Below are 14,336 nucleotides of genomic sequence, written 5' to 3' on the forward strand. Positions count from 1 at the left end.
CTGATGCATCACTGCCATTCACAGTAACTGTACTCCAATTAAAGATTTTCAGTTTCAAGACTGTGCATTTCTATACCACCTACACCGTGCTTTTGACTTCGTAAAGCACCATCATTTCTATGACCTGTACAAATGCATCTGCCATATTGTATATGGTAATTCTACACCTGGTATAAAAGCATTAACTACCTTAGAACCAGCGTGGAGGTTTCATTGGTTCAATTAAATACTTTTAAACAGTTGTAAACATCATTAAATATGCCACAGCACACTTGTAGATTTTGCTATAGTGCTTTGAATTTCTCTTCTCCTGTCTGGCTGCAGCATCAACACTGACTTTATCTTTTCCCGTAACTGTCTTCAAAGCAGGCGCTTTCAATATTACAACACATCTCTGATGAAATAATACTTAATATTTAAAAAGGACTCAGTAAACATGACATATTAAACTGGTTAAATTGGCAATAATACACCAGTTATTTTCCTATGTTGTCTTTGAATTGTATCATCGTTGATTGCAAGTTTGTTATTTGTTTGTGGTGTCAAACTAGCACTGTACAGCTTTTCTGAACAAGACTAAGATCAAGTTTGAGCATGTATGCCCCCATTCTATTAAAGCATGTACTGGTCAAGGAGGGAGGTGGGTTAACAGTCATTGTGGGTGAGTGCAGCTGGGTTTTCTGAAGAGACAAAAAAAAAACAAAAAAAAACAAATACACAACGCCTGGTCTCTCAAAACAAACAAACCAGACAATTTACTGAAACAAATCATTAACCCTTTTTTCTCAGTTTTAAAATAACTGTCCGTAGGACAGTTTGCAATTACAGAACAAAGAAATCCCATAAAAATTGGAAAATAAACAGTCCACCAAAAATATTTTCTTACATTCTCTGAAATCTGCATACTTCTAAAACAAAAAACCAACATAAGTAAAATTACTGGTGAAGTAATCGAACAGTTCTTCTGAAGATGGGTAGGACCCTTGTCATGTTATTTACTGCAATTGTAAAGAAGTCCTCCAACAAGTTCAGTTCTGCACATTACATGGAGGTCCAAGCAGAAGTGTGCATCATGCATGCTCCATCACCTTTGTGAAAGTTAAAATTAAACAGAGGAGGGTCTAGGAGGGTTAATGAAATACAGGCAGGCCCATATTTAACCCAAAACTGAAACAGGGTTAGAAAAAGGTCTTGCGGTCCCACTGTTGTCATGCATTTCTGTACATTCCTCCAGGTTTGTTGGCATTCTAGGTCTTTGTAACCTCTTAATCACACCCTTACCTACTCTTGGGGGGTGAAGGACATACTGCTTCAAACTGTTCAGAGATTCTCCTGTTCAAACCACTGGTCCAAGGTAGCACCACACCTTCCATCATGTTGTTAAATGTATACTTTGTCCGTTAAAAATATCTGTTAAATACAATTATATTTTACCCTAGTTTACACCGAGGGAATATTAAGGAGAAGTAATCCCTGATGTTCAAGTTTCATACAGATCTTGACTCCAGGTAAATTGAAAAGAACAAAAAAAAAATCCTCCTAATCCTTCAGTCTACCAGGTTGTGCTGGCCTTTGTAAAGGGGGTAATCATTATGCAATTGACCAGAATGTACAGAAATCCTAGGGGGGCAAAACAAAAGAGAGTAGTGCGCAGGCGCCGTTACCCTTTCTCCATATTTCAGGGCAGTCACCCCCCTTCACTTTAATGAGCAGGAAAACCCTCCAGTGCTGTTAACAAATAATCCCTGGAATCACAGAACCATTAGGAAGACACAGTATGGTCTGTTAGGTAGTAAAAGTGGTTCAAATGAGAACCATTTTGGGTTTGTTGTGTTGTGTGTCAGCTGCTGTAGGATATCAGTAAGCCCGAAGACAACTGGGTTAATCCCCTTTGGTGAGCAGGTCTTCAATGTAGGCATCTAACTCATCATCTGTGTTGATATCAATATCCTGAGGAGTAGGAAAAAACAAAGTGAAGCACAGAGTTTCAGGTACTGTAACACAATAAACCCCCAAACCAAGACCACCACCAACTCCTACCTCTTGAACCTTCTGCAGCAGAGCCACTATGTTGGTTCTTAGTTTCTGCAGCTTCTCCTCAGCTTCACGGAGCCTTGCCTCAGCGCTGTTACTCTTCTCCTCCACTACTCGTGTCCGTGCATCCGCTCTCGTCTGGTATGAGTTACACAGGCTCTGCAGCCCCACCTCATATTGCTGGAAATACTCTTTCTGTTCAGCACACAAAACAGGGACTTAAAGCTTGGTTTCATCACATACAGAGTGCTGCCCTTTATAGCAATGAACTGGTCATAAGAGGGTCACTGAGCCCACTGTGTTATATTCTCCAAGACAAATAACAGTTTCTTAGCTACGGTTACTGTCTCACACAGACTCTCCCCACACTTGCTACTCTTTAGGCTCCCCACACCCTTGACACTTCATACCATTGGAAAAGCCACCAGTTCCTCTGCTGACATGCTGTTGACATCCTCCTTCGGGATCCGGAAATTTGGGGGAAAGAAATATCTTAGAAACGTCCTGCAAGAGTGAAACCAAACAGAATGAACATCACTACCAAGTGAACAGTTCAGTACAGTACAATTACAATCCTGTCTGTAATAAAGTACCACTGGCCTAAGTATTTCTGGAAGCTGGGAATATACTAGCATATTCTTATTTGTACCCCAAGGAGATTTGAAGATTGTTTTAACATATATAAAAAGAGGGAGTTTATATAGTTAGGTGGTTATCTTATTGTTAACTACCTAATCTCCTAAATTCCTATCAACCAGAGGAGATGATCAAAAGTAACAGTACAGATTTTATAAATGATCAACCTAGGAAGGTGTTGCAAGAATCTCTGCACCACTCTATTCCCTGCACATACCTCATCATGGTAACAAGGCTCTCTGTGGTCTCCCTGCTGGCAGCTGGCTGGGTGGTGTCAGGCTCCATTCTCCTGGCAGCTGCACCCTCCTCTTCCTCCTCCTCGCCCCCTTGAAGAGTGTCAGGGGTCTGTGATTCAGGGGAGGGGGGTCTCATCAAACGTACATCCTCACTGTTCTTCAGCACCCTATGGGCACAGCAAAACAAGACTTCAAAGCCTTAAACACTTAGGAAAGAAGTCCCAACAGAGACTTATAACACATCACATTTCTGGGGACAATGTATTTTTATGAATTGTTCTAGCCCTTAGTAAATGCTGCATCAGGCATGCCAGAACAAAGTTTGGCCTTAAATGCAGACAATTGCGTCTCAAAAACATTAGAAACACAAGCGCGGGAAGCAGCCTTTCTGTTTCCACGGTTCCTTACCATCTGTCACGTGGGGTTGTAGTGGTCGGGACATAATCAAACTTCACCTTCCATCGCATGCCCTGCTTCCCAGCCTCCACTGCAGTGACACGGCCTGTGAACCACTCTTTATTCACCTTCACCTCCACCAAGAGCCCTTTGTCTTTGAAGGAGAGTAAATACGAGTCAGTGATTTACTACAGTCAACAGGCAAATTGCCATTATCCCAGGACAAGTCTTCCAAAACGGTAGAATTGAAAAGTTCTAACTGGGTCATAAAACCGCCAAGGAACTCAAGAAAATAACCCATATCCTCAGACCAAAATCATGCAATTAACAACTTTCTCTTTAATTTGCTTTCAATGCATAAGATCATTTTAAGCACAATCAAATTTAAAAGTAGCAGTAACTGTACATTGGATTATTATATTGCTCTCAACAGGGCTGAATAGGTAAAGGGTGCTAGAGAGAAGAGAAAATTTGAAAACATAGCAAAGGGAAATCCACATTTCTGGAGCTCCACAAAGAAACCTCTAGCGCTTGACCTATCACCCCAGGCTCACCTTTCTGAGCTCTCTTCAGATCCAACACTTCCTCTTCCTCCTCGTCAGGGCTGTCTGTGATCTGCAAATAATGGAAGCAAGTATTAAAGGCACCATTTGCACAGAAAGGGATATAGGGAACAATACTTGGAGAACCAGTCAGCCATCCTTTGTAACCTGCATTAATTATAACTGTAATGAAGCCACAACCGCAGTAACACAGTTAATTCTGTGAAATGAAAAACAGTTGGGAACATAAGAGCCCTAAATCAACCAAACCTTTGCGTAATCCCTGTTCACTGCGTCTTATTGCCTACCTGATCTGGAGGATGAGGAGGGCTCAGATGCTTCTAAATTCTACAAGTTTCTTTTGAAAACAGTTCAAGGATACAATCCTTTGACCTTCAAGTTGATCTAGAAACAGAACCAACTGAAATCTTTGAAGAAAAAAATCTCCAAAATCTGCGTAGCTTTTACATAACTTGTTATTTTGTATTCGTCAAAATGACTGAGCAACTGTTTTCATACTACATGACCTGTACAATTCAGTCTGTGCTTGCTTAAATCTATAATTTATACTTTTGTAGACTGCATGAGGAAAGTGGTTGGTTACCACAAAAGGGGCAATGGTGCAGTTATGTGAAGGCAACTGCCTTCCAAGTGAATATTAAGAACAAGGAGCCAGTCAGAGGGCTGCGTGTACCTCCACCACCGTGCTGCTTTCTGCTTTCCAAACACTTGACTCCAGGACTGCAGCAAGCTTAGGCTCAGGTTTGGACACAACAGCTTTCGCTACTTGGGGCGCAGTTGCAGCCACCATTTTGTAATTTTTGGTGTTCACCACCTCCTTTTCCTCCTCACTGCTTTCTGCAGGAGGAAGGTTTCTCCGCTGAGCACTGGCCATCTGCTTCTGTGCACTCTGCAAATTCAAGGAAAGGAAATTGCACATGTCGTCAGCGGGGGCTGTTCTGCCACTACAGGGACACAGTAAATTTAATCCTTGGATACCACCATCACCACAACATGAAATGTGATAATTTGCTGAAGAATAAAAGACTGGTCTTGGCAAATGTGCTTATAAAATCCGGCTTGCAAAAGGATAACAAAATTAGTGGATGCAGACTTAAAATGAAATGTTCATTAGAGAAAAGCACATTATTCATTCACCCTCCTCACCCCCACCATGGTAAAGCCAATTATTAAAAAAGCCTCAAAAACCAGTCAAGTAGATAAATGCATCTGGTAATACATTCATCAGTGCAAATGTTTGTACATGTTTGTATGTTAAATAATACCACGTTTTACCTTAAAATATATACCGGCAAGTCCATCTTAAACGACAACTACATTATTAAAAAAAGGTTGCCAAAGAACAGGCTTCTTGCTTTCAGCGAGTACCCTACAGTCTTGGTTCTTGTTTCAGTATTACAGTCTCCTATTAGACGGAGTGCATCTGATACATGCACCGATTAACACATAAACCCAGTGCTGCCCAGGAGTCCGAGAACCAAGATGGAGACCCACTGGACTGGAGTTTCAGAGTATCTGTGCTGTACCTCCACCACGACGCTGCCGTCTGCAGTCTGGGCTCTCAGCTCTGTCACACGCCCGCGCTTCTGCTCCGGCTTCGACACGGCTGCTTTCCCTCGCTGTGGAGTAGCTGCAGCCAGTTTCGTTTTCTTGGGCTGTGGCTCCTCTTCCTCCTCCCCCTCCTCCTCATCATCTTCTTCTTCATCCTCCTCATCGCTGCTCTCTGCTTCAAGATCAGTCCTCTTGCGTTTGCTGCCAGATGCTGCTGCCTGTTTCACTGTACTCTGGAAATACAAAAAAGGTATAGAAACAATAAATAAAAGTATACACTAAACCACTGTCTAGATCAGTGGTACTCTCTATTGCCTCTTTACTGTCTAGGACTTTTTTCCAACCCGGTGTCGGATACAAACCTTCCCACTATGGCCTCCTGTTCCATCACTTCCTTTTTACATCAGAACTTAAGGAAAGCTGCGCTTCAGCATTAACGTGAAAACTAAAAACTTAATTTCCCAGCATCCCTCCCTTTCACAGCTGCCCGGTTCAGCTAGTTGTTCTGTAATTACAGATATCCTGTTGAATACACACACAATAAAATATGGACAAATAAATGTAATCACTTTCAAACACACATCTTATTCACCATTTGTTTTATTTATAAATAAATAAATAGTAGCTACGTGTTTTACACGTCTCCCAATAAATATTAGCCGACATTTCATTGAAAGAACAATGCGATAGAACTGGAAGCCATACTGGGAAGTTTTGTACGCTGGGAACTGTTGTATCTGACACCAGTCCTTAATTATTAAATTGAGCATTGCAGAATCTAGCTTGAATGAATTAATGGAACTCTGGTTTTCAGTTCAGTAGTATGAAAGACCTGAATGGAACAATATCCTATACTGGAATAGACAGAGTGAGTGAATACCACTGGCCTAAAATCATAAGTCGCTTTAAAAAGGCAAGACATGGCATGTTCAGACAGCTGCTTCCATATTTTTGTAGAAACAGTTATAAAAAACATTGCTTGTTTCGACATCTACACAAATTGTTTAATATTTTGTATATTTTGAATTAAAAAATCCGTAAACCTATCAGCATTGTTGAGTATATTCACGGTGTGCTTCTCCGTCTTACCTGTGCAGTGCGGGCTGGTGGGCCCCTCGGAGTGGTGGGGCGGGTAGGGGGTTTGGCCACTGCAGTCCTGGGGGTGGGTGGTGCTGGTTTATGAGGGGGTGGCGCTGCCTTTACTGCACTGGCACGTCCCTTGCTGACCTCCTCTTTCTTGGCAAGTGCTGGACGGGCCTGGGATGTGGGAGCTGGTTTTTGGATCTGGATTGGAGTGGGTTTCTTGCTCAGGGGAGGTGGTTTGGACAGAGGGGGGCGGCTAGGAGCATTTTTGATCATAGTGGGCAGTGGAGGAGAGCGAGGCCGCTGTAATTTTTCAGAGGTTCGGGGAGCCTGAGAAAAGATACAAACATCCTCATATCTGACCCAGAGACTGGGCTTGCTCTAACGGTTCCATTAAAAAAGTTAGTTAATATAAAACCCACTGGTAGAGGTTCTTCCATTAACACCATAGGTCCTATTTGAATAAGATACAAAACAAGAAACTATTATCATATCAAGACAGACATCTTTTTTATTTATTTATTTTTTAAATAAACACATTTTTCCACTTTCCTACATTTAAGTTTTTTTAAATTGCGAGAACAGGAAGAGGAGGGACTACTTTATCCTAGCCTGATTAAATAATAATAAAAAAAAAAAAATATTCAGAAAATGAAATCTCAATACTTGTGTCTCCGCTGCCGGTCTCGTGCCGTCCTCCAGCGGCAGGTTTTTCAGGTCTGCGTTGGATCGGACCGTTGTAGTTTTCTGAGAGACGCACAAAAGCACTAAATATATTTATCCCTCTTGTGTTCATTTGATTTCCCTTTGATACTGGCAGAATCTACACTCCTTTACTTACAGCTCCCCTGGTCAACAGAAAAACAAAATACCTGCATAGCTTCCAGTTTCTCCTGTTGCTGGCGAATTTTCTCAGTGAGCTGTTTTTGTTTGTCCTCTGTAGATTTTGTATCTTTCTTCAGCGTTCCGACAGGAAGGTTCGGCTTCTGCTCGAGAGCATCACACCTGGTTTGGGAAAAGAATGACAACAAATAAATGCAAGAAAAACAAAACAAAAACACCTGAACATTCACAAGAATTAAAAAAGATGCACTTCATCTTTACCTGTCCTGTGTGCCATCCGGATTCATGGAGCAGACCCATGAATCGGGGTACACTTTGTCAACAGCCTGTATCTGGAACGGGAGGGTGCGCCACTTCAAACACTTGTCTGAGGAGGAAGGAAATGCCAGAGTGAATCTGAGGCAGCCACCTCTGTACAACAACTCCACGGCACACAGTCCTCAACTTCTATCCCTCAATTAAAGACAACAATAGATATTCTTGGGAATAAATCTTCCTACTGCGTGGATCAAATACTTCAGGACTTGATCTTGTGATTGGTCAGAACTGTCCCAAAGGTCTTGCAGCAGCATCTCAATGCTATCATTCTCTTTGTAGGTGGTAGGGAGCCCTTTATGTTATTTCCTACACCACAGGGACTACAAGCAACGCCCAGCTAGTAGAAAGCCCCCAATGTGTACCTACCGCACTGGATGGTGATTGGGATCTCCATGGCTCTCCGCCGCTTGTAGCGAACTTCACTGGATGGAGGCTGATTCCAATTGGCCGACAAGTAACCAAACTCGTCCCAGAATTTAACAATCCCCTTCTGGGCTGCAAGAGTCAAGAAAGAGCAGGAAAAATTAGCAGAGAACTTTGCAACTGTCTCCAAATCATTAAAGAAACAAAAAGGCACAAGGTAATTTAAGGAATCTGTCGATACATAAATAGCTTAAATTATATATTTCGAGAAGGAATTCTGAAATCAGCATGTTGCCATAAGTTCTAATTCACATGACGTATGTGATCTTCCAAGGCTGTGCACAAACAAAACCAACTACAGCCAGTAGCGCCACAAGTGTTCATTAAGCACACACACTGCTGGCCAGGGATGCCCCTTACCGATGCCGATGTCTTTCCAGTACTGTGCCAGGTGGTCTCCCATAGCCCTCAGTAGGTGTCGGTACTCTTTGTTGTCAGCAAAGTCCTGCTTGTTGTGCGTGGGCTCCAGCACCAGATAAGGGACGTCAACCACACCCACCACCCCTCCACACGCCCTGCAGAATATACAACAAAATTAACTCAAACTCAATTCGTAAACTTTTGTATTAATAAATTCATATTTTTACAATGAAAAAAAGCCCTATTCTGGGGCATCTGTTTCCCTGGCTCCCAGAGATACTCACATTCCTCCCTCAAGCTGCGGCCCCACCTTCTCGTACATCTTGATGAGCCGGCTGCAGTTGTGCACAAACATCCCATCTAGCTCTCGCTGGGCGATGTTAACCCCAAAAATAAAACACAGCTCTTTGGGCTCCTTCAGGGCTCTGGGAGGGAGAGAGTGAGGGTGGGCAGGATTAAGACTGACAGCGAAGCAAGTAGGAAGCAAACACTGGAAGGTGCTGTGAAATGACACCACGCTATGCGTCTTGTCAAGAGAGAAGTCATTACCTGCTGAAACTATTTCCAGGTTTCTACTAAAGGAGGAGTTCTTTGTGATGTAGTGTAGAGTTCTGTCATCTAATTTTGCTCTAAAGAACACATTCATAAAAGTGATGAACACGCTTTTCTAAAGCTGCTGCTTAAGATAACCAAAGCCAGGTATTGTGTAGAATGTACCTAAGCCATTGCGTGTTGAACAAGTCTCAATTTGGTAGTGGAAGTCTAGCTAAAATAACTACTGAAATCAAAACGGGCAGTGCGCTATGCTAAGTGTGCTCTGAATAAGGTCAGTATTACGGCCAGTATCAGGGCAAAGCCTCACCTTTGCTTGGCCTCCTGTATTCGCTTCTTCATATCCGCCTCCCTGCGCAGCATCACAGCAGCATCCTGTGCCTTCCGCAGCAGCGCCTGGAAGACAAGAATTGGGGGTCACATCAATGCAAAAGAGAATAACCAAACTCCTAATGCAGTGTTTACACACAGCAGAGTGTCACAGCTAGGAAAGGCATTGAAGGAAAGGCATGCGGTCGTAAGAGTAAGAGACAGGGACACCAATTAAACGCCTAGTTACCCGGGCCTCCCTTGCAAGATCTCCTCCCAGTTTGAGCTCCAGCGCTCGAGCTTTGCTCTCTGCCTCTCTCGCCTTCTCTTCCGCTGGAAAAAAGAAAAAGGATTTAGTTTGTTTCCAATTCAATTAATAGAGAATCAGTATTTCTGCAAACATCGATTCAAGGAAATATGTTACTGGGGGTATTCTTTGTCATGATTATAGGGGTACGTACCAACTTTTGCCAAATGGTCAGCTTTTTTCACCTCCTGCTCTGCCCGGGTTTTGAAACGTGTTGATGTGTATCGATACATCCTGCAGAAAGAATGCAAGATGTAAGCGTTTCTCAGGAGATCTGTGTGATGGAGTTAAAGTTGCAGCAGCAGTGTAATAACTCAATAACTCGGGGCAGTGCAGTACATGAGGCATAGTGTAGTACCTCAGCAGACACAACAAGCGATTTTGGTTAGGATCTTACCTTGGTTTGTAAAGGCAGCTGGAGAGTCGCTTGGTCCTGACTTTGATGCCCTGGATAAAGATCCTCATTCGGGGGTCGATATACAGAACCGCAGCATAGGCTCGGAAGGATCGCCTCTCAGGTTTCCTGAGGAATGGGACATAAGGGAAAATTAAGGATAAAGAAGGGCGGGATTGCAGGCCTGAGGTGGAACTTCTATACCATATTTGCATAGTGAGGTCGTTATAATATTTGAATAACACACACCACTTAGAAACAATTTCCTGTAAGCAGAACCACAACACCACAGTGAGCATCACCCACTGGGCCATTCCATAAAAATATATTATTTTACAATAGAAGAGTCAACGATACCAAACAACTGAAAGCCCAGGACTTTGACAAATTAAAATGTAATAACATCGACACAAAAAAACTTGGGCTTGCCTGAAGTCTGATATCGAAGCTTTATCAGTGAACTATTGTCCCGTTTTCATGGAATGATCTACCCTCCCCCCAAGGAACTCACACTCCCTCCAAAGGGGTCCCAGCCATCAGGATGTCCTGGGGATCAGAAGTGATGTCCAGCTCTGTCTCGTGATTGTCCATCAGCTTGAGGTTATAGATGATAACCAGCGTCCCTGGGTAGAGAACAAGTAGCTGGGTCATGGGACTGCACTGGCGTTACTGAACTTCATCAAGCAAGCAACTTAGAATGCAAGCAAGTAGAAAAAACAGAACACAAGCTCTATTTCTGTAATTCGATACATTACATTTAGACTTAACTTTTGCAGTTAACAAAATTAGAGAAAGCTATCGTAGCAATATATTTAGAGAAAAAAACAGGTAGGTGCCAGTTAAAATGCTCAAAAAAAAGTTACAAAGTAAGACAATGGCACTTGATAGGTTGAATTTCTAGTTTTCCATCAGGCAAAACAATCACCTGTTCCAAGCAGTGCGATTTAAGAGAATAGCTGGATACATAACATTTCATGTTTATCAAGAAACCTCTAAGGTACAGATATTAAAAGAATGTTACTGTACTTCACATGTTTGTCTTGGTTTCTTTAGCTCTGAACAGGTTTATAAAATACTAATAGTTTAGTTTATGTAGTCCTGACAGCTAAAAAAAACTCTGAATACATAGTGTGGACAGTGAAGAGAAAGAAGCAGCTTACCACTGTCCCCTTCGATTTTATTAAACTGCTCCATGACCTGTGCTTCCGATTTAAAAGGGGAGTATTTGTATATCAGTTCTGTTTCAATTGCAAATTTCTCAGGGTTGTCTGTGATTGGCTGCTTGGTTTTGCAGCTCCATGTAGGGAGTGGAACAATCACCTGGAAAGACCAGAACGAACACAGTTAGAGCACGTGTGTGATTCTGAACCACGGGCAGCTGCTCGGAACACAAGAAACATCCCATTAGAAGAAAAGATCTACAATAAACTTGCATGTCTGTTTCCTCAAGCTCTGCATTCAGATTGAAAATACCCTGGTTAATATAAACATTAGCTGAAGAAATGGCTCCTCTGAAATGCATGCTCACCTCATCAATTGCCTCCTCCTCGTGAAACGTACGAGACAAGAACAGGCAGGTCATCTTGTTCTCTTTCTTTGTGAAAAGGATGAAGTCCTTCCCGATTCGCATTGAACCCCTGTTACCAGGACGACAAGAAGCAGATAAATTAGTCTCACAACCCCTAATCACTTTACTGAGTGCTGGGCAGAAGCCTCACATAGCACAGAGAGGACCCATAGGCTAGTCTAGGTTTGTGTTCAAGCCCCAGCCCTGTCCCTAACAAAATCCCTGTTTATAAGTAAAACTGCTACGCATATCCAGACTTACCCCCAGACTACGTCAGCTAAGTCGGTGTTCCACTTAGCTAATATGAGCATCAGACTACAGTGGGCTTGCGCAGTCACACAACAAGCAGATTTGAATGCAAGTAACTTTACAGAAAGACTACCGCAAGGAAAATGGATCAAATAGTTTTAGTGTCTGAAAAATAAATACAAATGTGCACAGATATACATATTAATATACATAGACCGTTTCATCCCTCGAAAGGAACAGGTCTTACGATTTCAATCCGTTGCCGTACTGCCCGATCTGCGTCGACTCTGGGGACCTTTTGCTGGATTTTCCAAACTGGATCACATGGGTTGCTTCGCCTGGCAAAGAGAAAATGATATAAAAGGAGTTAGAGGAGTATTTTAGGATCCCAAATGCTACTCTCCATGCTCCTTTAAGCAGTGCTAACCACAAATCAATCATATCTATGTGCAAGCAACACTGATTCACCACAGTATGGCTTCCAGGTAATATAGGTGTGGATTTAAATAACTTTTTGAGAAAGAAAAGCTTTAGACGTGCTACATTTCCCCCTGAACGTAATACAATCCTGAAGACTGTACTCAACTACAGTACTTTCAAACAGATTTTACACTGCAGCAAAAGGCACAGAACGTTAAAGTTCATAGTTTCTGTCCAAACTGCTGTTAATGACTCCCGGCACAGTTCTCCCGCTGACTTATTGAGAGAAAGGGACATTTAGCATGCAACTTGAATATATAAACTGGTTTCTTTGGAGATCCAGGTGTCTCTACCCACACCCAGGATTATAGGCACAGTCTTCAGGGCATATCAAAAATTGTCACAGGGATCAGAGTTTACACACAAAACCTGTTCTACTCACTGGGGTCCATTCCAGTCCCGTCATCAAGGAAACACAGCGTGTACCCGCCCCGCAACTCCGGCTTCTTCTCTGGAAACGAGCAAAACACACATCTCTCAGTATAATCACATCATATCACATCCATCCTTTATTATTTAATACAAAGAGTAATTGCACAGTTTTGTGATTTAAATCGTTATGCTTCAGTTTAGTTGGCTGATGAATATTGGAACACACTGAGAACATAATGCTTAAAGCAAAACAAAAAAATAATAAATCTCAAAGTCTGGATCTTACCGGTGTAGATATCAATTCTTGTGGCCTCAGCGTCTCTGCAAAGAGGGAAAGCACTTAATCAGATGCTGTAGTCGTGTGGAATGATACAACAGACTTACAGTTTCTGTTTGGGAGGGGTTTCCTTATAATATTTCACATTTAAAAAAACTTCTCTCAACACTTTTTGAAATCTGGTGGCCTTCTGCAGGAAAGAAAAAACAAACAAACAATCTCAAGTGCAGTAAATATCTGTACCTTGCATTATCCACCAGCTCAGCAAGGGCTCCAAACAGGAACTCATGAGTGGTACTGCAAAAGAGAGAGGGAGCTTTCACCTGAACAGCTGGAAGATGTTACATTAAACCTGCACCAGAAGCAAGTCTGATGTGGCAGAAATCACCTTATAAACATCACCAACTAATGTAAATATTTGGCACATTTCAAAACAAAGGGACTGTGAACTGTATTGTCATGCAAAGAAGCAGACAGTTGATGATGCAAATTGCTTGACGGCTGGAGAGGTCCCCACAAAGGCAACTGCAACAGGAATATCCAAAAACAATTGCTTTCAAAATAAGATTAGTAATATTAGGAATCAAATGTCCTCTCCTTTGAATATGCAGGGTAATCAGACTAGTTTTGCTATGGAATCCTTTCTCCCAGATTACAGTACAAGAGCTCAATAATGCAACTTAATTCTTCCACTTGCCTGTTGGATCCAATTCCAACCAAAATTGTAAAATCAGTTTTTAACGATGAGTGAAATTATCTTGTATATAATAAACAGTTCACTGACATCAAGAGTAGTTCCCTCTGCCTCAGAAATGGCTGTGGTTAAACTTCTGCTTAAGAAACCAAACCTAGACCCTGCTGCTTTAAGCAATTAGAGAACTATTTCAAATCTGCCATTTCTAGCTAAGGTTCTAGAAAATCGTAGTAGCAAACTAGCTGAATTCATTTCTTGAGGGTAACAAAGTGATTGAAAAGGTTCGGTCGGGTTTGGTTCTTCGCACATTAGAGACTGTACCCATCAGAGTGGTGAACAATCTACTGTTAAGTGAATACTCTAGCTGTGTATTTATTCTTGTTCTTTTAGATTTAAGTGCTGCATTTGATACAGTGGACCATACCACTTTAATTCTTTAATAAGTTGGGTTGGATTGTCCGGTATTGTCTTAAAGTGGTTCAATTCATATCTCACTAACAGACAGCAATTTGTTTCATTAGGAGACTCTGTCTTGATTTTCATCGGTTGCCTGTGCCATTCCCAAAGGCTCTACACAAGGCTGGGTAACTTTCACTGCTATGTCGATGACACACAGCGCTAGATCTCTGTAAAGCCTGATGATACCCTGGCTGGATCAGCCTTAGCCTTAGCCTTAACAGCTAAACTATGAC

The 14,336-nt window shown here is 42.1% G+C and overlaps 1 protein-coding gene across 1 annotated transcript; it reads right to left on the reverse strand.

Annotated features, from left to right (window-relative positions):
• Window positions 1-347: 347 nt before the first annotated feature.
• Window positions 348-13,291, reverse strand: LOC121300240 (ATPase MORC2A-like; the record flags this gene model as incomplete). Its single annotated transcript, XM_041228738.1, has 26 exons — window positions 348-1,950; window positions 2,041-2,229; window positions 2,445-2,538; window positions 2,888-3,073; window positions 3,315-3,456; window positions 3,857-3,917; window positions 4,539-4,754; window positions 5,392-5,649; window positions 6,506-6,829; window positions 7,166-7,246; window positions 7,372-7,504; window positions 7,604-7,709; window positions 8,027-8,155; window positions 8,444-8,598; window positions 8,728-8,868; window positions 9,306-9,391; window positions 9,555-9,637; window positions 9,766-9,845; window positions 10,009-10,134; window positions 10,517-10,628; window positions 11,166-11,325; window positions 11,534-11,642; window positions 12,069-12,159; window positions 12,684-12,752; window positions 12,960-12,994; window positions 13,194-13,291. Coding segments are annotated over 26 exons (3,333 nt in total), but the record flags the coding sequence as incomplete, so codon positions are not given.
• Window positions 13,292-14,336: the final 1,045 nt, after the last annotated feature.

Source organism: Polyodon spathula, chromosome 25 (assembly GCF_017654505.1).
Source record: "Polyodon spathula isolate WHYD16114869_AA chromosome 25, ASM1765450v1, whole genome shotgun sequence".
In the NCBI taxonomy this organism is placed as follows: domain Eukaryota; kingdom Metazoa; phylum Chordata; class Actinopteri; order Acipenseriformes; family Polyodontidae; genus Polyodon; species Polyodon spathula.